This window comes from Oryzias latipes, chromosome 5 (assembly GCF_002234675.1).
Source record: "Oryzias latipes chromosome 5, ASM223467v1".
Lineage (NCBI taxonomy): Eukaryota > Metazoa > Chordata > Actinopteri > Beloniformes > Adrianichthyidae > Oryzias > Oryzias latipes.
Genome location: NC_019863.2, coordinates 27905815 through 27930413, shown reverse-complemented (window position 1 = coordinate 27930413; position 24599 = coordinate 27905815). Strand labels below are relative to the sequence as shown.

The 24599-nt window shown below is 39.8% G+C and overlaps 2 protein-coding genes across 5 annotated transcripts; both read right to left on the bottom strand.

The window, feature by feature from the left end:
* Nucleotides 1–2258: 2258 nt before the first annotated feature.
* On the bottom strand, nt 2259–3993 carry LOC101167532 (interleukin-20-like). Of its 2 annotated transcripts, XM_011475516.3 has the most exons (6): nt 3283–3993; nt 2984–3153; nt 2811–2873; nt 2579–2731; nt 2440–2502; nt 2259–2352 (listed from the first exon to the last, which is right to left on the bottom strand). In XM_011475516.3, the coding sequence occupies exons 2-6, from the start codon at nt 3134–3136 to the stop codon at nt 2266–2268; spliced, it is 519 nt and encodes a 172-aa protein (XP_011473818.1). In that variant the 5' UTR covers nt 3137–3153; nt 3283–3993; the 3' UTR covers nt 2259–2265. The 2 variants fall into 2 exon arrangements, with proteins under 2 accessions (XP_011473818.1, XP_004069311.2); XM_004069263.4 differs by having other exon boundaries at nt 2984–3993.
* A 5183-nt stretch (nt 3994–9176) lies between these two features.
* prelp (proline and arginine rich end leucine rich repeat protein) lies at nt 9177–17657 on the bottom strand. 3 transcript variants are annotated; one of them, XM_004069143.3, is made up of 7 exons: nt 17532–17657; nt 12169–12604; nt 11898–12083; nt 11656–11813; nt 11339–11535; nt 10331–10406; nt 9177–10211 (listed from the first exon to the last, which is right to left on the bottom strand). In XM_004069143.3, exons 2-7 carry the CDS (start codon nt 12598–12600, stop codon nt 10121–10123), a joined length of 1140 nt encoding a protein of 379 aa, XP_004069191.1. In that variant the 5' UTR covers nt 12601–12604; nt 17532–17657; the 3' UTR covers nt 9177–10120. The 3 variants fall into 3 exon arrangements, with proteins under 3 accessions (XP_004069191.1, XP_011473817.1, XP_023810989.1); XM_011475515.3 differs by having other exon boundaries at nt 17523–17634; XM_023955221.1 differs by lacking the exon at nt 17532–17657 and adding an exon at nt 17282–17400.
* Between the last annotated feature and the right edge of the window lie 6942 nt (nt 17658–24599).

The following is a 24599-nucleotide window of genomic DNA, read 5'->3' as shown; positions in this document are numbered from 1 at the left end:
GCATCAATGTTGTCTTTTAGAGAAGCTGACGAGGCAAATCAAACTAAATGTCTTCCTGAGTTTCTCTTCGTCTCCTAGAGCTCTCACCTTCCTACATTCAGAACACCACAAATCACCTTGACAAGTGCAGCAACGCCGCTCCACATCACTTCCATCACTTCCATAAGGGATGTCACAGTCGTCTAACGCACAAGTTATCCAAAAAGGTTGTTTAAATAATGTCAAAACAGATTGGAAATGCGTCAAACGGTGCAATTATTTAATTTTAATACGGTCTTTCACTTTCAAATCTGCAAAAACATAAGTACGCCTGCTGTTGTGGTGAACGGGGTGTTAGGTGACACGATGGAAAAGAACTATTCTAAGAGACATGGTTCACTTTCCATGAGATCAAAGAAAGCATTGAATGTAGGAAAAACATCTCGTGCAATTCGAGAAGCCTGGTGTTTGCAATAATTGAACTATTGTTTTTTTCTGCTTGAATTGATCTTTTCTTAATCATTACGTATGTTTTGGGACTTCTGTGAAGCTTGTCATCTACACTGATAATAACATAAAGGTTTTTAATTTAATCGCTTTTGATTTCATTTAATATCCACTGGAAAAAAAGTTTTACTACGGAAGGCCAAAACAGCCGACTCTACTATTTTCTTAACCGTTATCTTGTGATAATGACATCTATCTCATTATCACGAGAGAAAAAAGATTATTTTCTTGTGATTGCGTCCGATCATTGATGAAATTGACAACAACCGCAGGATCTCTGAACTGCAGCCACCTGTGCAGCCGTAACCGCACCAACCTTCTCCTCAAACGATGATGACTGATTTGAACGTTGTTTTAGAATCGACAATATCCGCAAAACCTCTGTCTGAGTTAGACCATGACTAAGATTATTATTTATCAATTGATCAGTTTCGTTGCTGTTCGATACTTTCTCTGACAGACTGCTTTGTTCTGCTGCAGATAGTAGAAAAATGGAGAAAAAAAGGAACGTAGTAGATCAAGTTGGGCTGGGTGGCTGTTTGGGTTCCGCAAATTGTGAATCAGTGAATGCACCCCGCAGACATGTTTATTGGCTTTGGGTTCTGTCATTTAACTGGGAGTTTGGGGTAATAGGGTTCAGTTATTGGCTGAATAGGGGATATAAAGGGGGCGGGGCTGGTGCATGAGACGGAATTAAGACGTTTAAATCAAAAAATCCCTAAGAAAAACAACATTTTGGGAGCTATTCGGTTGTTGAGTTGTTGTAAGCTGCACACCTTCGGTTACAGCCTGCAGCAACCACAGCATGAAAAGACTTAAACCAGAGAAACACCACGAGAAAATGGTCCAAACAAAAAGGTAGGGTGGGCTGGTTTCAGCTTCCGTACTTTTCACAGTAAAATGACTAGAATAACAGTTGGGACAGGCTCCAGCTCCCACTCTGTGCTGCATTGGAAAGTGTATGGGTGGATGTGTTTCTGTGATCCTGTGATACATGGGCTTCAGAGTCAGCCAGTTCCAGGTAATTTTTTTTCTTTGGAGTTCAAACTTCTTTTAAATCTTTCACATCTTTGTCATGCTTCAACGTGCATGTTCTCACTTTTTTTTTAAACAAAAAAAGTGTTTTCGCTTTCTGACTAAGAACAAGCTGATGGAAACTGATTCATGCAAATACAATTAAAAGGAACATGTTGGCCCATACTGTTGTAGTTTCAGGTATACCTTCTCATTTTGGCTACAAAGAAAAATTTGAGAGATGATGGGATTAGATTCCACAACTACTAATGCAGCATTTCTGGTATGTGATCAGCAAATGTAGCTCCTACATGAGTAAATGTCTTAGCATGAATGCTACATGCCATAAGCCTTTCCTCATTTGTTTCTGCAGGTGTTATTCCTCACACGCCAGCAGGCCGGCGCTCTACCACCACACGCTGGACAGACGTGGAGCAGAAGTTAGGCCTGAACTGAGGAAATTGCTCCAAATTCAGCTGCAGTATAGGTTGCTTTCATATCTATTTTCAGCAGCTTTATAGGTTGAGTTGCCAGTTCTGTGCTTATTATTCCTCCTTAAACAAACATTTTAAACAAAAAAAAGAGAATTGCTTCTACATTAGAAATTTTATAAAAATCATAAAACTTAAACTGTACTTCACTAGTAAGTATGTAAACAATCTACAAAAGCTTAAAGGTAATTAATGTTCAATTAAAAACATCTTTAGTGGTTGAACTGAAGAAATGAACACGTCAAAGACCTGAAGGACAGTATCAGGCGACTAATCAGGCTTTGTGTCCCAGTGCCTCCAGCCAATCCAGAACCGTGTCCAGTTCTCCCACTGCCTTTTGTGCCGCCAGCTGGATCTGCAGCTGTTGAAGGGAGAAAAATGATATGACCTGACATATTCCAAAATTTCAATTTTTATTTGAACCCCTGTACATTTCCGTATAGCTCACCTTGTCAAATGCTGTGTGCATAGAGTCAATTTGTCTGTGAGTTTCTTCTGCACAGTGACAGTGCTGTGGAAACACAGATTAGCGCAATCATTAGCTAATGGCTTATTCTGCCCAATGCAGAGCTCATCAATGAGCTTACACATTTTTGCATGTCTCTTCTGATGCTGACGAAGGCATTTGCCACTGCGCTGGAGCAGCGCAGCTGATGCGGCTCAGAGGGGCTGAAGTTATTGAACACTCTCTCCACGTAGAATCGCAGCAGGAGTCGCAAGAAGCAGCACGTCTGATCCTCCTGGAAGAGATGCACAACTTAGATCATCATCAGACGCAGTTTGCGGGAAAAGTTTACACTGCGAAGCTCAAATTCTTACCTGAACATCTTTCATCAGAGATTTATCCAGAATTTTGACTCCAGTCTCAGTGTCTCCAGATATCTGTGCCATAAAATGAATTGATAAAACACCAGAGTGAGCTACAGTCCCCTTCTCTTTGCTTAGGAGTGTTTTTGTTAAAGTGTGTCTGTGTTCATTTTTGACAAACTCACCGCATGATGGCGCATGTCAGCGTAATATTTGCGCAGCTCGTGAGTGTACACGTTGAAAGAGCAGCTGTCTGTATGTAGGGTTCGACTGTCCACAACTCTATTTAGGATGAAGAGCAGAGAGACCAGGCAGCCAAGCAGCATCTTCGTCACCATGCAACCTTGTTGGGAAACTGACAGACACATTTTCAAATAAATCATCTCTTTCAGATTATGATCATTACCCAAACAGGGTTAGAATCCAGACATGACATGAGTGATGAGCTGTCATGACTCAGAAAAGCACCTGTATTCAGACTCACCTGTGTGATGGGATCAGCTGTGAATGAGGCGAAGAGGAGATGTGTCAAGGTGTACCTGTGCTGCCTTCTTATATAGTTGGTGGAGGGGATTTCACCAGGTGTTTAACTACATGCACTTACATATAAATAGATGCATCAACGGGATTTACTGCCCAGGAACGTGTGATGCGGCAAAGAGGAACTGATTGCATCACCTCTTCACCAGAAGAAAGGGAATAAGAATGATAAATATTTTGAATGTTTGTGCTTTTTTTTTTTACAGAAAAAAAAAGAAACCACAGGTCATTGTTGTCATATCCTGTAAATTGTTTTGGAATAAAGTAGTAGACTGATTTGAATTAATAAGTGAATACGTTTTGGTTTCTGCTCGGTCATCGTTTCAGATTTCTCTGCCTTTATAATCACTGGAATGTCTTCCAAAAAAAGACTCGTGAAATTTTAATCTGCAAAACCTGACTTGAACTGTCTCCAAGTCTGTCAGACGTTATTGGAAACACCAGTCAGACCTGCTCTTCTGTTCGGTCCTAAAACAGGAATTACCTGCGTTTGCAGAAAATACAAACAGTCACTGGCGTTTCCCCGCGATGGCAGTGCCAATGCGGTTTACGGAAATGCAAAGTTTCCTCGTTTGTTTTTTTTCATAGAAACACCTGCCATTATTTTTGCCCATAACTCTATAGTTTTTGATGTTCGGAAACTTACTAAAAACTAAAAAAAAAAAAAAACATTTGTTGTAATCAGATTTCTTTAGCCAAACCTGCTAACACATTGTAGTTTTGTTTGTCAACGAACAGTATTGCCTTTTTACATACAGCCTCACAAATATAAACTGTGGTAAGTTCCCATTTTAAAGGCCTTGGCAGAAATAAGGTCTGATTTATTTAATTATTGACGGAAAAAAGTTCAGCGCACTGTCTAGTGGGTCTAGATGACCCAACTCCCAATGTTAAAGTGTGTAGGATAGCACAAGGGTCAAGGCAGCCTAAATTTTGGAAAGGAACACTTTAATCCTAAAAAAGAAAAAGTCACTAGAAAGTAGTAAAATCATCTGTCCAAGCAGCAAGTCAAAACTCTAGAAACAAGGAGTTCCACACAAGCATTCAAAAAGGGAAAAATATGCTAAAAAAAGGCGACATGTTAGATCAAGGGTGCCCAAATCCAGGCCTCGAGGGACCGGCCTCCTGCTGGTTTTCCAGAAACCCAGCTTATCTGTTGCTGGTTACCTGGATCAAGTGTGTTTAACCAATGAGGAGCTTCAATGGCAGCTTGGTTGTAAAACATGTAGGACATTGGCCCTCTAGGCCTGGATTTGGGCACTACTGTGTTAGATACATTTACGTCAAATTAAATGTAAATCATTCAGCCCATAAATAAGTACTTTTTGCAAGTTTTAAGAAAATAATTTGTATTTTTTGAGCTTTTATGGACCTAATTGGCGTTCATTTCGATTACAATGACAAAAAGCTTGTGTAACAAGCGAAAGTGACTCATTCAACTGACAATATAATCTTAGAGCAAGTCGCCAGTGTGTTGCAGGGCCACACACTCACGTGGGGGCAATTTTAGAGACACCATTTAACCAGTGAAGTATGCTATTGGATTGTGGGAATACAATAGAAAAAGCCTGAACCAGGGCATTCAAGCTCTGCACCATCATACAGGCCTTATCAACACTTACAGAACTTTAAAATAACATCCTTAAAATTGACAGTACTTCAGAAAATAAACACAATTTCTTCAAATTGTAAATAAAATGGCATGCAGCTTTCTTGCATTTATTTGTGTCCATCAATTAAAAATAACAATTTTCATAGAAAAATAGTTACTGTAAGTGGCATTTCGAAACCTTCTAGCAGAACACTGATCAAAACTCTGAAGTTAAAAATAAGCAAAGCGATCAATTGTAGCTTCTTCATGTTATGAAGTGATTCTGTTTAGATTAAAATTCTTCATAGATGTCTGAGGAGCCTTTCTTAAATCCGGCAATTCCAGGTATTTGAATCGTAAATCAAAATTTTCCATTCTGAAGTATATGGCGCAAAAGGAATTTCACTAATTTTAATAATAATTTCCTCATTTCTAGATCCTAGCTCTTAATAAGACAAATAATCTCAACTGGTGTCGAGCAAAGAAAGACTAAAACAATTAAAAACCTAATAAAATGTCTTCAATGTCAGAAAAAAAAGGTTGGAATCTTTGCAAGTATCAGTGAAGATCTTTATTTGTCCCTCAGTGGAGAAATTTGTTTTATTAAACAGCAGAATGAGAAAGAAGGGAGAAAATATATATGGCAATAATTCAATTTGCAAACAGTTGAAAATAAACACGGATTTCAGGGATCGTTGCTTCTTGAAACACAACAGATAACTTTAGACCTCCAGAAAAAAACTTCCCTTTTAGTTTACACACTTCTTAAAGTTGGTTGATGCCTGTTATAATCCGAGTGTTAATGCTATTTTTAGAGTTTTAGTCTAAACCAGAGTGACTTGTGTAAGTGTGCAGGACAGCTGGTGGGTATTCCAGCTGTCATATGTCAAAAGGCTGGGCACTCCGTGAGTGGGAGACCAGCCCTTCATGGGAAAGCCCAGAGGCATTGTGTTTAAAACCAAATACTTTACTGGTTCATAAATACATAGACACTTAAGTTTATCTGTTTACGATCGTCACGGAAAAATGCATGAGGACATAAGCTGGAGTCTCCGGAGAAAATTCTCTTTGAGGTGGAAGAGTTAAGTGTCAGAAGAAAAACTTTTTTCCCCTTGTATGACGTCAGGAGTACAGTACTTTGATTTTCAGGTGCGTTCACGTGTCAGCAGGAGTTACAAAATAGCACTGACATGAATGCATGTTTTGATTGATTTCTTCTCATTTTAGGCTAATCTGTGGTTTGGGCTCACAGGGAGAAGACCCCATATTCCCCCAGTCTCAAAATCCAGCACACTTAAAGCAGGTCAAGATATTTTATTTGGTTGAACCCGTAAAAGCTGGAGTATTTATTCAGAGTGGACCAAGACCAAATTAACAAACAAAAATTGGTCTACCTAACAAGAACCCAAATCTTACCTAGCTAAACAAAATAAAATAAAAGACAATAACTTACCTCCCTAACATAACAAAAACAAGAGAAAAACATGTTTCAAAATAAATGGCAGTCCACTTTTACAACTCTAAACTCCATATAGCTGGTTTTTGGGAGAGGTGGGAGATGTCAAATGAGACTCCTCGGGTCTTCTTCCTGGTTCCCTTCATAGCAGGTGTGATTCCAGGTGTGACTTCCAGGAGCCAATCCACTCCTGGTGCTGGAGCACCACACCAATCGCAGCCCAGCAGCAGCACACTGACATTTGCAAGGAGAAAGGAAAAAAGGAAACAACAAACAAAGAAAAAAACGTCCTGGGACGTAACACTGTGCATGCGTTGGCTTTTTCCCGGTACTCAGGCATCTTATCCTATTCAAAAAACATGCTTTGTTGTTTGATTGGCGACCCAAAAACGTTCCTTAGGTCTGTGTGTGACCCTGGAGTGGACTGGCAACAAAACGGGAACTAACCAGCTTCACTGACGCACATATACCTGGGTGCGAAAGGGAATGGACAGATTCAAAAACGCGTTGCCGCCATCTCGCAGGAACTACCGGCCGAGGCCATCCTGTGGAAACGGCACACAGGAGAGTAAGACCGCCATCTTGCCACACAACCTCCTCAAGCTTGAGGCCCGAACTACCAGAGCGGAGGGCAAGAATGTCTGCATCACCAGGCTGCTCAGCGGTCATAGCAGAAAAATCAGTTCCAACAAGCGTGAGAGGCAGTCTGCAACGGTGTTGGACTTTCCGGCAACGTGACGTATGTCAGTCGTAAACTCTGAAATGGCTGCCAGATGGCGCTGTTGGCGCGCAGACCAAGGTTCCCTCACCTGAGCCATGGCAAACATAAGTAGTTTATGATCCACATAGGCAACGAAAGAACGTCCTTCCAGAAAAAAACGGAAATGTCGATTTGCCAAATGGAGAGAAATCAACTTGCGGTCAAAAACACTATACTTGCGTTCCCGAGTCTGCAACTTGCGGCTAAAAAATGCAAGGGGCTACCAAGCGTCCGCCACTCGCTGCTCTACCACAGCACCAACTACTATGTCTGAAGCGTTGGTAGTTGGCGCAATCTCAGCATCTGGGTCTGGGTGCGCGAGGGGAGCGGTCTTTGCTAAGGCTGATTTAGCTCCGTCAAATGCAGCAATGCGGTCTGGTGTTCAATCCACAGGGTCTGTGGCTTTCTTGGAACGCAAGCCGTCATAAAGCGGTTGTAAAAGGGGGCCGGCCCGGGAAATGAACCTGTTCTAAAAGTTCACCGTCCCCAAGAACTCCTGTAGGGACTTAACCACTGCAGGACGGGGACATTTTGCCACGGCCTGGACGTTGGTGGGAAGAGGAACCGCACCCTGTGCCGAAATTCGATTACCCAAAAAAATCAATGGCTGACACACCAAACCAGCTGGGTTAACAATCACGCCGTGGGTTTCCAACCGCTGGAAAACCTCCTTTAGGTGCACGAGATGCTCTTCAGGGGAGGGGCTGGCCACCAAAATGTCATCTAGATAGACCAACACGAACTTGAGACCGCATAGCACCGAGTCCATCAACCTTTGTAAAGTCTGGGCTGCACATTTAAGACCGAAGGGCATGCCCGGGAACTCAAAATGTCCAAAAGGAGTGATCACCGCAGTCTTGGGCACGTCTTCGGCCCGGCCCCGAACCTGATGGTAACCGTTCACCAGGTCCACTTAAGAAAAAATTGAGGTGCCGTACAAACGAACTGAGAAATACTGAATGTGGGGAATGGGATAACGGTCAGGTGTTGTCGCGTCGTTCAGATGGCGAAAGTCTTCGCACGGGCGCCAGGAACCATCTGCCTTGGGCACCATGTGGAAGGGCGACGCCCGGGGGCTGTTAGAGCGCCTCACGATATCCAGACTCTCCATGGTGGAGAACTCCTCCTTAGCGATGATGAGTTTTGCTGCATCGAGGCGCTGTGCTCGTGCAAAAACTGGCAGGCCCTTAGTGGGGATGAAATGCTCCACTCCGTGCTTAGCCACAGTGGAGGATAAAGCGGGAGTGGTCAAGGACGGAAACTCAGCCAATAAACTCTGAAAAACGTCATCGCATGACAAAAAATGCACGTGCATGACAGGCCCAGATTGGGGTTAGCCAAGTCCACTAACAAACTATGTGCATACAAAAAAGTCCGCACCGATAATGGAAACAGAAACCGAGGTGACAACAAATTCCCAACTGAACATACGTCCATGAAAATAGTTGTCCTTATGGTCCCAAAAGTCCCAATAGCAGATCCGTTAGCTGCACACAGCGGCGGTCCACCGGTGGACGTCTCTGAGGCGGAGGGGGGAACCAAACTTTTCTGGTCGCCAGAGTCCACCAAGAAACGACGTCCGGAGCAAGAGTCTGTGACAAACAGCAGCTCTCCGCGTTCGCCAGCACTCACAGCTGCAACTGAGTGGCGGCTGCGGCGTTTCCCGAACTCTAAAACGCACATGGCGGGACACGGCGCTTTGCTTTCCTTCCAAACCACTGATAAACTGATAAACGTAAACATCATAGTTTACGGTACACACGCCCAGAGAGCTGAAAAGAGCTGAAAAGACGGTATAAAGCGCTAATATCACCCAAGTTGCTTCATTTAAGATGAGGCAAAACTTTCTCTGGATTATTGTTGGTAATGTTGTTCATGATCATCTCAGCAGGTTTGAAGAAAATTGACTGGAGAAAATAAGAGAAATTGACATTATAGTCTAATTTAGGCCTCCTCATACATAGTCATAGTATAACGTGAACCATCAAAAAATACCACTTTTGTCAAAGGTGACGCAAAACTTTCACTGGATTAATACGTGAAGATTTATTCAATTATATGCCAACAACTAAAATAAAGGGGGCAAATCATCCTATATATAAACACAGAATCAGACCACGCCCACAGCAACTGCAAAGCCTGTTGGGTGTGAAGCCCAAAGGCAAGGGTAACACCACAACACAATCATAAAGACTTTGGTCCTTTTGATCATAGTCTAGCACACTAAAAAGTTAACTTCCGTCTGTTAAATGATCACATGGAACTTGGAGACTGTAAAAACAGTACTAATGTATTTTCTTGCTTATAGTCCTTTATTCTTCAGTGAGGGTGGGTGTCAGGAACAGATCCTACCTTAAACAAGAAAAAGGGCTTTATGTACAGAATATCAGAGATGAACTAAATTTAAGTTAGAAAACTTTATCTAATGATCAAAGAAACCTTTTACTTTTCATTATTTGTACAGAGCATCTTTATACAGAGTAATAATATACAGAAAGATGTGAAAAAAAGAAGAAAAAGTATTTTTGTCTTTACATGGAGCCCTTTGAAAATCCCAGGAACATTGGGGACAGTTTCAACTACATGGTAGTTATGTTTTATTTGGGATATTTGGACATCATGTGCAGGTCTGTCCTTCTCTGTTCTCTCTGATTAGATCAAACACAACTACCTCTTTCTGTCATTAGCAAGTGTGTCAATGTACCTGTATTTTCAGACCTTTTTTCCTCTCTCAGCACATTATATTTAAAAAAAATGAACAAAACAAAAAAACAAGATGAGCTGCTGGTCTTTAATAAATCTGGAGCTTTGATTTTGTTTTTCAATTTGTGGTCTAATGTTGAAGTTCTAGCAACGACGACACAGCTGTCACGTTTTTTTCTTTGTTCTGCAACATGCATGCTATGGGAATAACATGCTTCTCTAAACACGTGTTGTCATGACTTCAGTTGTACTTGTGGATTCCGTACACGTTTCTAAATGACGATGGAATGAAGATGTCTGAAGCACATGAAGAGATCCATCGGAATGGGAGGACTCAAGTGGTTTCCATCCAGGCGTAGGTACCTGGAGTGACAGAACAGGTCCTCACCATGCTGCACAGTGACTTGGCTCAGTGGCACATTGGATAAATGGCAGGTTCTGTTGTCAGTTTAAAGTTTTATGAGTTAGTGTGCGTGACCTACCTCAGCTTCGGCAGAACATCAGGGTCACTCGGGTCCGAATGCAGGTTGTATGGACAGATCTCAGTGCCATTGATGCCTGTCAAAACAGTCATGAGAGCTGTTTTTACAACTGATTTTTGTAAATTAGCATTTTTGTGTGTGCGTGGGTTGCTTATTATTTTTGATGTTTGGGGGCCAACATGTGGGCCAACAAAAAGACTTTGTTCATGTAAATTGTTGGCAACTTTTTAGCTTGATTTCTACATCAAATAATGGATATTTATGTAAAGAATTAACTATCCTAGGCACTTTAACATTGGGAGTTGGGTCATCTAGACCCACTAGACAGTGCACTGAACCTTTTTTCTTCCATGGATTACATGAAATCTTTCCACCTTTATCCACCTTTTTCATGGTAGGGAAACAGGTCAAAGTAAGGGTGGGGTCATCTAAGACAGTTAAAGTGTTTCTAAAAAGAAACGACTTTTGGTTAAAAAACAAATTATACAACAAAACGATTTAAACAAAGCAACACAATTCTAAATGTGAGAAAATGATTTTTATGAAAATGCAAGTTACTGTATTCAGGTTTCATTGTTAGAATGACTGGTTATAATCTTTTGAAAAATAGATATAAATTACCCAACAACCAGCGGTGGAGCTACTGGGGAGGCAAGGGAGGGCAGCTGCCCCCTCAGCAAAAAGTTTTGCCCCCCAATTTCTAAGTCAATTTTACTATCATCTAAGATTGTGAAACAGGTTTTTTTAAGCATTGCAAAAATAACAAAAGCAATATTTTTTAACAGCACTTCAGCTATATAAACTGCTGTTTTACTAATAATACAAATTATAAAACTGTTTAAAATAGGTATTTTTGATCCTTTCATTTGTAATGGCCTTCAACTCTGCTGTTCTCATTTGCCACCCTTTCCAGAGTTTTCTGCCCCCCCACACAAAATGGTCAGCAACAGAATCAACATGAAAAAATGCAGAGAAAGATGCCGACTGTGTTGAGGAGGGGTTACACACTCTCAATGCTGTTGTGGTTGAGATGAAGGTGCTGCAGGTGACTGTTGAAGTGAGGAACCATGCTGAGCTGGTTGTGGGACAGCTGCAGGTCCATCAGAGAGGACAGGTTGAACACGGACTTGGGGATGCCTTTGTCGCTCAGCTGGTTGTGGTTCAGCCTCACAAACGCCAGGTGAGTGAAACCTTCAAAGTAGTCTCTGCACAACACGACCAGAGAGGAAAGCAGACACTTTCAGGGGTTTCCCTTTATGGTTTTTCTCTGGGAGATGCAGCATGCTTTCAGCGACTGTGTGGCAGCGCATGCACTGTGTACTTGCTTTGGGATGTCATCTATGCGGTTTTTATCCAGGAACAGCTGAACAAGGCCAGCTGGTACACCGGCAGGCATCTTCTTTAGAGCATTGTGAGCCAAGTTTAGCTGCACCAGATTCTTCAGGTCCTTGAATGTGTTTTTTCCCAGGTCGCTGTCACTCAGCTGAAACAGACAACATTGTGTTTGCTGCAAAAACTTGCTCATAATTATATGACTTGGGGTTGAGTTGTGTGTCAGAAGCTTCACCTGGTTGTCGTACAGGTCAAGCAGAGACAGTTTATCTAGGTTTTTGAAGGCACCACCTGGGATCTTGGTGATGCGATTTCTGCTCAGACTAAGCTGCTCCAGAGTTGAGGGGAGACCTACTGGGACTTCTTTCAGCAGGTTTTTCTGTGCGTACAGGAACAGCAGACCTGGGATCTTCTCAAAAACCTGCAGAAGTGACATGTACAGATCTACTATTTCAGGATTCCAGACATCTTCAGATGGATAGAAGTAAAAGACAGAGCTGTCAAACCTGCTTATCTATGCGGACAATGCGGTTGTTGGCCAGATTGATCCAGCTGACTTCAGTAGCGTTACGGAACGGCTCAGAGGTTACCTCTGAAATGTAATTGTTCTGCAAGTAAAGGTAATGAGTTCTCTGTGGGATGACTGGGACCTCACGGATGTTCCGGTTCTCACAGTTGAGAGAATTTGGGTAGCTTGGAGAGCACAAACACTCCTGGGGGCAATCTTGGAAAAAGGAAGGTGGACCGAGAATGACTGGGGGGAACTCTGTGGGCTCCTTGGGCTCTGGCTGGGGTGGTTTGGCAGGCCTGGGGACGGAAGGCTTCTTGGTGGTTGTTGGACGCCTGGTGGGCTTTTTTGGCCGAGGTCTCTGACAGAACGCTGATCCCATCAGGAGGAACAGAGCTAGAGCAGAGAGGAGTCCCACACCCGCCTTCATCGTCCTGAAAAGGGTTTGAAGAGAGGACAATTTATCTTTTGTTGGGAAAAGTATACAGTTATGGTGAAAAAAGGACATTTTTGTTTAAATGAAACAAAATTAGATTATTATTTTTTTGGCTGTGTGGGAGTGATGACCTGAGAGAATAAAACCTTTGTTCTCTACAAGACTGAACCCATTTGTTATATTCGCTGATCTTTTTCTGCCAAAATGAACTTTATTGTTTGAAAAACTATCATAACATTTTTGCTTCATTGTTTGCTAGAGGAGTATTTCCTTTTCAATCTGTAATCAAAGTAAATGTTCTAAAGGCAATTTTTGAGATGAGTTTGAAGAACTCTCAACTCGGTTGCTAAAAACACAGGTTGCCAAGGCGAAGCATTTCAGACACCAAATGTGCTAGAGTGAAACAGATGTTCTTCTGCCTTTTTCATCGAAATGCCTCCACTAACATTCCTCTGAGTCAGTGCAGGTCTGTTTTTCAGTCTGGCAGCATTTCCCATCATTCTCTACCGCTAGCTTTCAACCCCTAATAACCCCAATCTAACATCACAAAAAGGAGGAAGAGTATTGGTGCTATTCAGTCGCACAGTTTTGATCCAGGTTCCAGCTCAGACGAAGAAAACAAAGACATTTGTAAAGGGATATATTTGTCAACAAGTGAATGCATGAGAATGGAGCGGAGCAGCTTGTGGCCTGCCGACTTTAGCACCCATGTCAAATCTACTGGCTTTTTCCAAGTGCACGTTTTCATCCACTCCTGATTCACAGTGGTTTAAAAAAAGAAATACTTAGAAATTAAATTTTAAGCTTCTTCTTTGAACATGTTCTCCATCATGAGAAAAATGCCATAAGAACATGTTAAAAACACAATTTTCATTGGAGTGTTTTTAATAAAAAGAACATTGTATCTACATCAGACATGAAAAAAAGAATTCATATTTTTAATCATCTTTTTACTTGTTTTAAAAAACCATGTTAAATCCTTTGTCTAATTGTCTAACTGAAACCAGTAAACAGACAACTCCTTTGTTGTCTCCTTTAAATTGGCCTTCAGTTAAATTGTGAATTGATTTTAAACTGTTAGATTATGAAGCTTTGCAAAGAAAAACTCCAAGATATTACTGTTACAAAATTTTTTAAATATTCCAAAAATCAACAAAACAAGAGGAGATCTGTCCTTTTGCTCATCGTCTTTGGAGTTTTCTTTTGCGTTACGTCAGACCGACTGCATTGAAAGTTTTAAGAACCCAGATCAAGATGTTTCTATTTAAAAAAGCTTGTAGTCTAATGGTGATTTTTAGTGTTTATCCGTTTAGTGGGTCCTGTTAGTGTTGGATATCTTCATCTGTCTGTGCCAGAGTTTTGGTTTTATTTTTGTAAGGAACTTAGTGATTTTATTCTGTGAAAAATGTTATTTAAATAAAAATTTCTTCTGACTTACTTATGTTTTGCAATAACTGAATGATGCCTTCAGTGAGAAGACACAATGATTACACAGATTTGGTTCCTCTCACACCTGCAATCGGTTTTGATGCTGTCTTCGTTCTGGACTCATCGATGCTGGTCTCTCCTTCAGAACACCAGCTGTTTATATTTATCCTTTTTTTCTCTCTCAGTCTTTACAATGTATTTTTTCCTTCTCTGTTTTCCTACCACATGTAATTCTTCTCGTTCTCCTTTTGCTCCTGCTGGACCTATTGAAGCAAACCAGCCTCATCTTCTACTCCATTCTCATCTCATTGGTTGTCCTGTGACACACCTGCTTTGGAGAGGCTTGCGTTCCAGCGAGCATCTGGAAACCTGCTTCCTTCTTTTCCTCCTGCTCCACTCTGATTTACCCTTTTTCCACAGCTCTGCCCCTTACACACCCTCAGCTCTGCTGTAATCTGCAGCATTTTTGGCTCCTCCATCCTTATGCTTAAACACCTTTGCACATAAGACTCTTAAACTCTGCTTGGAATTTGGTCCTCTGTGCCAAAAGCATGACAGATTTAGCACACTTTTTGGAAACTGTGGCGAGAACCTGCAGGTTTGGATGTGATGAAAATATCATGTAAAAGACGCTGATCTGCTGCTTTGTAAAAACAAAAAAAGTTGTGTCTTTGAGAGGGAAAATCGAGAGAAATTGAACTAAACTAAAGAGGAGGGCGGGTCCAGGAAATCAATGCTGACGGGGGGAAAAAAGACGAAGGCTCTTTTTATCAGTTTGGTTCAAGATGTCAACTCCGTGAGAAAAATAGGGCTTCATGTGAGAGAGATTAACGCACTTTGATCTGTGCTCAAGCAAACTTCCGATTTTCCAAGACTATAATCTACTGTAGACCATCTGTTTACAAAGTGATATGCTAGATTTTATTCTGATTTGTAAATGGCATTTATTGAAAAGCGCTCCGTTTTGCTTGGAAGGTGAGTTTTGGCGTGCACTCCTGCTGTTGAAGTGGATTCAACAGATGTGAAGGAAAAGTACTCAACCTCCATGCAGAAACTAAAGAAAAAGAACAAGAAAGCTTTCATCCACTGTTTGTTTTTGAACTCCAGAATTTTTTTTCTGTAATTCTCTCTTAATTCTACAGTATTGATCAATTTAAAGAGCTCTACTGTTTCTGTTTAAGCTTTCATTAGTGGGAAAAGAGAATCATTGTGTTTAAATGTAAGAAAGCATTTTGCTTGGGGACTAAAGTTTGTATCTCTGAGAAATGGGCCGTCCCATATAAAGGATGATTAAGATAAAAGAAATGTGACCTGAGCAAAAAAAGACACTCCAAGATGAAACAGCTTATGTTTAAAGAATGTCAAATTTGAACAAAACATTGAAAATGCCCCTGTTTTAGTCTGTGCCTGTTGATTTATTAATCATCTGCAAAGTCCCTGATCTCTTTGCTCTGTACTGCACAGTCCTAGCCCAAAAAAACCAGGTCCCAGGATGCAAATGGGGCTCAGGTCCAGAATCTGTGCCTGAAAAAACAGATCTGAACTCTTTTCTGTTAACTGTCCTTCCTTTTCCCTCTCAGAGCCTCATAGCTCTTTAAAAAAAAAAAAAAAACAATTCTTCCCTTTGTTATGACCAAAAGTCTGGAGAGCTATTGAGAAGTGTCAAAGTTCGATGAAAAATGATGTTTTTCTCTTTTTATTGCTTTCAACAAGGAAATCTGACCTGAAAATGGGAACTAGACTAATGGAAGTGAGTTGAACGTGGATCACTCTGACAAAGCAGCACGCCCTTTGCTGAGTGGAAGAAAAAATCCACATATTGAGAATGGGTTTAAATGATTTATTGACTATTTTTTGTAGCTCTCTGTCGGCTAATTTGATGTTTTTCGTTTTGCAAATAAAGTTGAAGTAGGAAATTACCGACAAAGCAATAAACATTTTCAAATGTGTACTTATGGTTGTTTAATAATGTCATTTTTTTTGTTTACAAAACTGAAACTGAAAAAAATCTCGGTATCACCGCATTTGTGTAAATATAGGAACTTTCTGTTTTCTTTTTCAGTTTTTTTTCAGCCTATCCTCCACTACTTTTAATCTGAGCTGTACTTGAGCAAAGACTGATCTGTCAGCAAAGAATCTTTGAGGATTCATTTAAAACTAGCCTGCAGTTAATTAATTTTCTTCCCACCCTTTTCTTCACTTTGTTGTTCAGTGTTTTTCTTGTTGGGTGTATCCTAAAATATTTTAAAATTCCCGCCTTAAACCTATCTTTTCAAATGTGTTTTTGTTAATGTAAGGCTATAGTGTTGATTATTTCAGCCTGGCTTTAAAACATCCTCACAAAAAGTTCTAGCTGTATGTTAAAGGTTAAATAAGGTTGTAGGCACCACTTGGTGTTGTTTTTTAGGTCATTAGTAATTCCTTAGGACAACCTTTTGTTTCCCAAACTTACTTTGCCATAATTTACCTTTCTTATGTCACCTAAAGGCTTTTTTTCATTATTTGAATCAATTCAAGTCCATTTGTAATCATTCTTTAGACATACTTTCTTTGATTTGTGTGATGTGGAAGAGGGATGGGCTGTTCTCAATAATATTATCACGTATTATTTTCCACTCCGTACTTTCTTTCCCAGCAGCCTCTGTCACAGCGGTCCCTTTAATGATCTGTTTCCTGTTCTTTGTATTTTGCCGTCACTATTCTAATGTCTTGAGAACAGCTACATAAACATAAAAGTTCACCATTTCCTGCGTTAGATGTCTAAAGTTTGCCAAATGATGTGTTTGGAGATTATTCTGAAAGAACAACCAAGAAAAGTTAGTAATATAAACGATTTTTAACATCAAATTTACACATACATCAAATTTCTCCAGGCAGTTCTCCTGTGAGAACCGTCCACGGTTTATTTATGTTTATAATTTCACTGGATTTTGTAATGCCTGATCACCAGCCAACTTTTCCAAGAGCAGAATTTTCCATCTTTTTTTCGTTCTTTTTGAGTAAACAAGTTTTTTTCTGAAACAGATTCAGAGCAATATGAGTGTTTTTTGAAGAAGAAAATCGTCCAATCTGTGTGTGTAATGTCAGAAAAATTTCCTACACTTGATTGTCATCCATCTGATTTTACTGCGGGGAAATAGAAACTAAATCACACAGTTCTGCTTATGAACCATCAGCAGAAACACACACTGGACTCCACCAGTCAAAGCAGAAAATTCTGCAAACGTTTAACTCCAAATTCACAGACCTGCACTTGCACACACTGACATCGCTCCTCCCTGACTGATGGACAAAGTTTGAATCAAGGTGAGCGTGTCGGAGGGAAAAGCAGAGCTCTCCAGAGAAACACCTTGTTACAGTCTGACCATTTCATTAAGTTCTGGTGAGTCCAGCTCAGTCCTCATTTTCTGCCTCCATCCTTGAAAATCTTCTGCCTGCTCTATTGACCCCCCTCCATCAAAAACAGTCAAACTGGAAGCAACACATACGTTTCTTACCTGCCTCTGGTAACTGCCCTCTTTTGTCAAGTCACAGGTTTGTGCTTTTCCTTCTTGCTGCCTTTCCCCCTCTTTTCCTACACATCCCTCCTTCTCTCCCTCTCTTCCTCAGGGCTGGAGCCCTCCCCTCATTGGTGGACAAGCCTTCCTGCTGGGTTTGTTCCCTGGCTTCATTTCCCTCAGAAGGTCACAGTGGTTCTTTCTCCCCCTGGTTTTCGGCTCATTTCCAGGGACATTTAATCATGATTTCTTCCGGAGAGCTGCAGGCTCTTTCATGTGTCTAACTGTGTCACAGATGATGTTTTGTTTTGCCACAACAAACGTTCAAAGCATCAGTCTCAGAGACGACACCGAATCTTTGGATGTGTATGTCTTTGCACAAGCTTGGATCCAACGTCTGTGGACACTGGAGCTCTGTTTTGGAAACCTCTCGCCTCAGTCGCCCACCCACTTCCTCACTGTTTAGATGACTGTCGACTGATCCAGCCATGTGCTTTTCATTAGCAGCATCTTTCGACCAACTCTAATCTTTTCTGTGCCCATCAAGTCACCAGGGAACCCTCCCCATCTGGCCAAAGTAAACCTGAACTGTTTAACTTTGGAGGTCCAACCAAAACGGCGGAGAGTGCGTTGGTGGAGCTCTCAGGAAGTGAGGCTGAGTGGCACTCAGATTAGGAGAGTGAAGCTTAAATCTGTGAAGGCTTATTTGTCACCAGGGGCTTGGAGGTGGACATGCATATGCAGGACTACATTCCTGCAGCATGAGCTGCAGCTAAGCAATAATGAAGTTAGCATATGCGAGGATGGGTCCCTAAAACACACGCACATTTCTGCCTCTGCTCAAGCCGTTACTGTGACTGTTCCCGCCGTTGCCAACACAGTCAGTCGTCAGGTCTGGGAGGCTGATCTCCACTGGGATGAGAACCTGGACCAGACTGATCCCAATTTACAATAGAACAATGGGATTAAAGAGAAAAGTGCTACATTTATTCAGTGTGACATTTTGGGTGGGAGCTTTTTCTCTTTTATGATGTCAGCAAATATTTAAAAGAAAGCAGGAACACATTTTCACGGATCACTCACCGCAGTTAGCTGCATAAACCTTTATCTTGCACTTTGTTCTGTAATTGACTTTTTGTTTTATTTTCCTGTAAAAGCTCAAAAACATGAGATGAATCTAAAAGAAGACTTTAAATGCACTTAAATACGGACCCCCCCCCCCCCTTAAATAAACGATAATCAACAAAAAAATTGTTGGCAGTGAGACAAGAAGCAGACAGACTAAACACTATCAAAAGATTAAACAGGAATTTAAAGCCATCATTTTTGACAATGTGCACAGACACAAATAACAAACAAAAATAGTCAATGTAATCAATAATGAACTCACTGTGGGAAAATGACACAAAGTCATTCACACAGAAACTACATCGAATATCTTCTCTACTCATTAAAACAGGAAACTAAAAACATCACCAAACAAAAGCAGGACATTTGTTTTGAATTTATAAAATATGACCATGAAAAAAAAACAGATTTCATCATTTTCATCAGATTTAATTCAAACAACAACCAACAGATCAGAAATGTACTTTTAATCTGCATAAATCTATTTAGGATGAAGTGAAAAAACAATTATTATTTAATGAGAATATTAAGATGTTTTGAGTTATGATTGAAATGAAAATGTTACAAATGTGTTCATCTTGAAAGCTAAATCTACTCTGGCAAAAAGTAGTGTACTTTATGTTTATTCTATTAAGCACTGTTGTGTATAAGTATAGGTATAGCAAGTATAATATGGACTTTGTACATGTAGTGTTGGAAGTATTTTAACTGAATGCTACTTTAGACAAATAGGAACATTTTAGGTTTCAAATTTTTGGATAGCATATAAAAAGTAAACTTTAAGTATTCTGCCTCACTTTTAGTATAGACTACTTGGAGTACACTTAAATAGAGTGCTTTTTGCTAAGGGATGCTTTGGAGTTTAAGGTTTAGAACATCGATATAGGATTATAAAGAGTTAATTCTCACTAAATGTGAAATTTAATATTTATTTTGGCTTGAGATTGTGGAAATAACTTTGGCGATTAAGCATTATTGACAAAAAATACCGTATTTTCCGGACTATAAGTCGCCCTTTTTTTCATAGTTTGGCAAGGGGTGCGACTTATACTCCACAGCGACTTATATTAGAAATAAATTAAAATAAATACATTGTTAACCCTCCTGTTATTTTCAATTGTGAGGAACAGAGATGATGCTCCTGGGTCAATTTGATGTATGAGGTATGTTAAGTGTTAAGAGTATGTTAAGTGACTCAGAGAATCAGCAAACCTTTTTTTTTACAGTAAGATCTTGAAGGCTAAAAACATAATATTCTATTTTCCAATGATTTCATAGATTCAGAAATGCAATAAAAATGACCACTGTTTCTACAAATACAGGATGAAAACAGAGTATTAGTTGGCCAAAGATGCTTCATGAAAGGAATAAATAAATAAGTATGAGAAAGAATTACTGGGAAATTATGAGGTAAACAGTCTGCTATGATTGTGTCATATGAGGTTGTGCAAGTAATTAGCTCTTGGTCTTAGATTTTGTCAAATAAATTTCCCGTCAAAATGCGACTTATAGTCCAGTGCGACTTATCTGTGTTTTTTTCTACTTTATAATGCATTTTTGGGCTGGTGCGACTTATACTCCGGTGCGACTTACAGTCCGGAAAATACGGTAGAAGGAAAAAATAGCAGTTCACAGTCAGACAAATTTAGATTTATGAACCACAGTTTAGCAGGTTAACTTACAAAAACAAAGAGTTGATTAAAAAATGCACCTTATCAGGCAATGAGTAACCGTTTAGTCTTTAATATAAGAAAATTTCCAACAGTCCAGTAATAGTCTTTACAGTGAGGCGTCAGGGCAGCATTGCATATTTATTTCACATCATGTGCAAACAGGTTGAAAGAAAGGATCAGATAAAGGTTAATTTTGTGTTCAAGATTCACCTACTGATTGAAAAAAATCATACATATTTATAGTCTGGAACTTGCTCTCACTGCAGAAATTCTTTAGGCAGCTGCCCCTGATACTGTTACTTACTGACGCTGCTGATTTCCAAGCAGATGGAGCTAAACAGCCACAGGCACGGGCCCAAAACGACTTATGATAAGCTGGGAACCTTCCAGGAACGGTCTGTTCTGTCATCAGAGTGATTTGAATTAAAAAGCTGTTTGCTCCAAAGAAACTGCTCACTTCTTTGGGGCAGGAATGTTCCCATGGTTGGAGGAATGGTTGGAGTATCCACATTTATTTGACTTTTTTGCCCCAGTTTGTTGTAAAGTAGCAACAGATTCCTACACACATGTTAGTCAGTGTAATATTATGCAATTTGTATGCACAGAATCAGTGGTTTCATCACAAGTGAATCTGCTGTAATTCAATCAATGCCTTCCATGCAGAGCCTTATCAGTGTGTGGCTTCTCCAGTCCTGGAGCATGGCTCACTGAACACCACCGGTCATTGTGGCTCCCAGAGTGAAGCCGATGAGACTGACATCACTTCATCTGGAGTCATGGTCCATATGCAATCAACTGACAAATACTTTTCAAGTGAGTTAAGTGAGTCGCTGGAAAAAAACCATCTGTTAGGGAGTCTCATCCAAATTCTTGCCCTGACAGACTCACAGCTTACAGCATGCTTCAGTCACACATGGAATGACTTTCTCAATCATTATTCTCTAAAAGGCAATAATGTAAAAATATGACAAAACAACTTTTGAACGCAAAAGTGCTTTAGTAATCCTCTCTGGAAGAGTCAGATGTTTTCATTTTTGATCTGCCAGTAGCTGCGTTTCTATTGACTATGAAATTATGCAAACTGAATTTGCGGTAATAAATTTGCCTATTGGAAACAAGACAAAAAAACTTTTTGTGCTTGGAGGAGGTGATTTTTGAAGCGTATTGAAATTATATTTCACAAAACTGCAATGGAAACACTTTTTATCTAATTAGATCAGTCACATGACCAACAACTGGATGGCAATGCACTTCTTGGTAGGAACTGGCTGCACAGCAAGTGCCACAGGAGGTCCCACAGCATCACAGCTCATCAAAAGATGAGCGTGTCATGCGGAATAGTTGGATCCACAGCTCCTCTGTAAAATCACCAACCACCATTTCCCAAAATGGCTTCATCTAGAGCTGCTCCCACATGGGAGGAGCTCGCCGCTCTGTGGCCTGAATAAGACGCCGACGTCTCCTTTGATGGATGGTTATGAGCACTAGTGCCGTAGTGCCGGAAATGAATCTGCTCTACATCAAAGTATTGTTCAATCTATCTATCTATCTATCTATCTATCTATCTATCTATCTATCTATCTATCTATCTATCTATCTATCTATCTATCTATCTATCTATCTATCTATCTATTTCTTTATCTATCTATCTATCTATCTATCTATCTATCTATCTATCTATCTATCTATCTATCTATCTATCTATCTATCTATCTATCTATCTATCTATCTATCTATCTATCTATCTATCTATCTATCTATCTATCTATCTATCTATCTATCTATCTATCTATCTATCTATCTATCTATCTATCTATCTATCTATCTATCTATCTATCTATCTATCTATCTATCTATCTATCTATCTATCTATCTATCTATCTATCTATCTATCTATCTATCTAATCTATCTATCTATCTATCTATCTATCTATCTATCTATCTATCTATCTATCTATCTATCTATCTATCTATCTATCTATCTATCTATCTATCTATCTATCTATCTATCTATCTATCTATCTATCTATCTATCTATCTAATCTATCTATCTATCTATCTATCTATCTATCTATCTATCTATCTATCTATCTATCTATCTATCTATCTATCTATCTATCTATCTATCTATCTATCTATCTATCTATCTATCTATCTATCTATCTATCTATCTATCTATCTATCTATCTATCTATCTATCTATCTATCTATCTATCTATCTATCTATCTATCTATCTATCTATCTATCTATCTATCTAATCTATCTATCTATCTATCTATCTATCTATCTATCTATCTATCTATCTATCTATCTATCTATCTATCTATCTATCTATCTATCTATCTATCTATCTATCTATCTATCTATCTATCTATCTATCTATCTATCTATCTATCTATCTATCTATCTATCTATCTCTGTTTACAGACAGACTTTAGTGTCAATTTAGTGATAAATATTGTTGGCGCTGAGGTAAAGGGAAACAAAAATGTTTTCTGCGTCTCAAACAAATCTTTTCCACATGCTGGAAATCCATTTTTTTCTCTTCGGGATCAGCTCATCAACCAACAGTTTGTTTCACTGAATATGGAGGAAAGGAATGTCTGCAAAGACTGTTATTTTTTTTTAAACTCATGTTTAAAAGACCGATATGCACAGTAAAGTGAGGAGTAAAAGGTGTTTGTGAAGTGTGTGTGTCTGTCTGCATGTGTTGTTCTGTGTTAAAAACGCTGCATCTGCCTCACATATGAGTTTCTTAGTGTTCTTTGTTGGTAAAAAAATAAATAAAACGTTCTGACCGATTCCATTGGAGGTGGAACCTTCTTCTCTCATTGAGCTAATATAGTTGACATGTGGGAAACTAAAGTCCATCTCAAACCAGTCTGCTGCCTATTTTACCTTTGAGGCCAGATATGATCAGACAAAACAAAATAGTGACATTTGGATCAATAAATTACATTTATTTAAGAGTAAAATACAAAACTGTGTAATACCTTTGTGATTTGCACCCATACAGGGATTGACCCAAATAGGTGCTGTTGGTTTTTGGATTGTCCGAACCCATAGAATGTTGTAGAGATGAGCGGTTGCATCTTAGGAGGAGCGCAGGTATGTCTTGCAGTAAAAATGGAAACTACCATTGTCGTGCATAAGTATCTGTAATGACAATGTAAGTTGCGTATGCACTTGTGACCTACAGGTAGTACTGTCGTACGGTGTGTCCTTATGCCACATTCAAGCCAATGGTGAGGTGAGAGTACTGACCCCTTACTAACCTGGCGCATATGCTGCTCACACAAGGGTAATACCTAAGTACCTGTAGGATGTCCGTATTATGCCTAAACAGACTACACTGTCTAATTTCCTAATTTCTAACAGTCAGGCTGCACGCAAAGAGTGTGCACTCATCATTTGAACAGCACTAATGGACTCCTTGCGCAGAAAAATAGAAAAATCTGTTTGACGTACCTCCATTTTACTTACTTCAACCCGTACTCACCCTTTTGTGTTGTTCAAGTGTTCAATTGAACACAATGTAACACTCTCCTCTGAGCCTCCCTTAGTGTTAGTGCTGTTGCATTAAATTATGTGCTGAAAGGCAAGTGAAAGGAGTGAAACAGAAACCATCGTTAACTTTCTAGTTCATGACAATTTCCACAGAATATGTTGAACGGCGTACACTTGTCTTGTTTAACCCATATCCCCTACCGCAGCCTGTAAATAAAATTAAGACCAAAGTTTGTTAAAGGATTTATTTTTCTTTTTTAGGAAGTTTGTGGTTTTATGCAATTCCGCAAATCAAGATCTCCTTTGATTTAAGGATTTGTTTCATTTGAAAAATCTGTAGCATACAGTGAAATTTGTTTGTGCTCAGACCCGACAGAAGAGAAAAGAACCTCCAAAAACCATTGTGCATTTGAGCAGAATGTGTTTCTTAAGAAAGAGCTGGATGTTGTAGCCCTGCTCATAAACAGGACTGTAAAGCTAACTAGCAGCTTCCGCTGTCATCGAGCCAAAACCACAAATACCATGAGAGTCTGAATATGATGTAAAGCTGCTGTCCAACAGCAAACAAACTTTTTATTGTAATCTTACAACTTCTTTTGTGTATTGTTTTGGATTCACATTTGCTTTTTGTCTGACTGTATGGTGGTGTAGTGGTGTCTGATTTCAAGAAGTCTCTGGTTCAAATCCAAGCTGGGACTCTTTTCTCAAGTTTGCATGTTCTCCCCATCCATGCGTGGGTTTTGTCGGGGCACTTCGGTT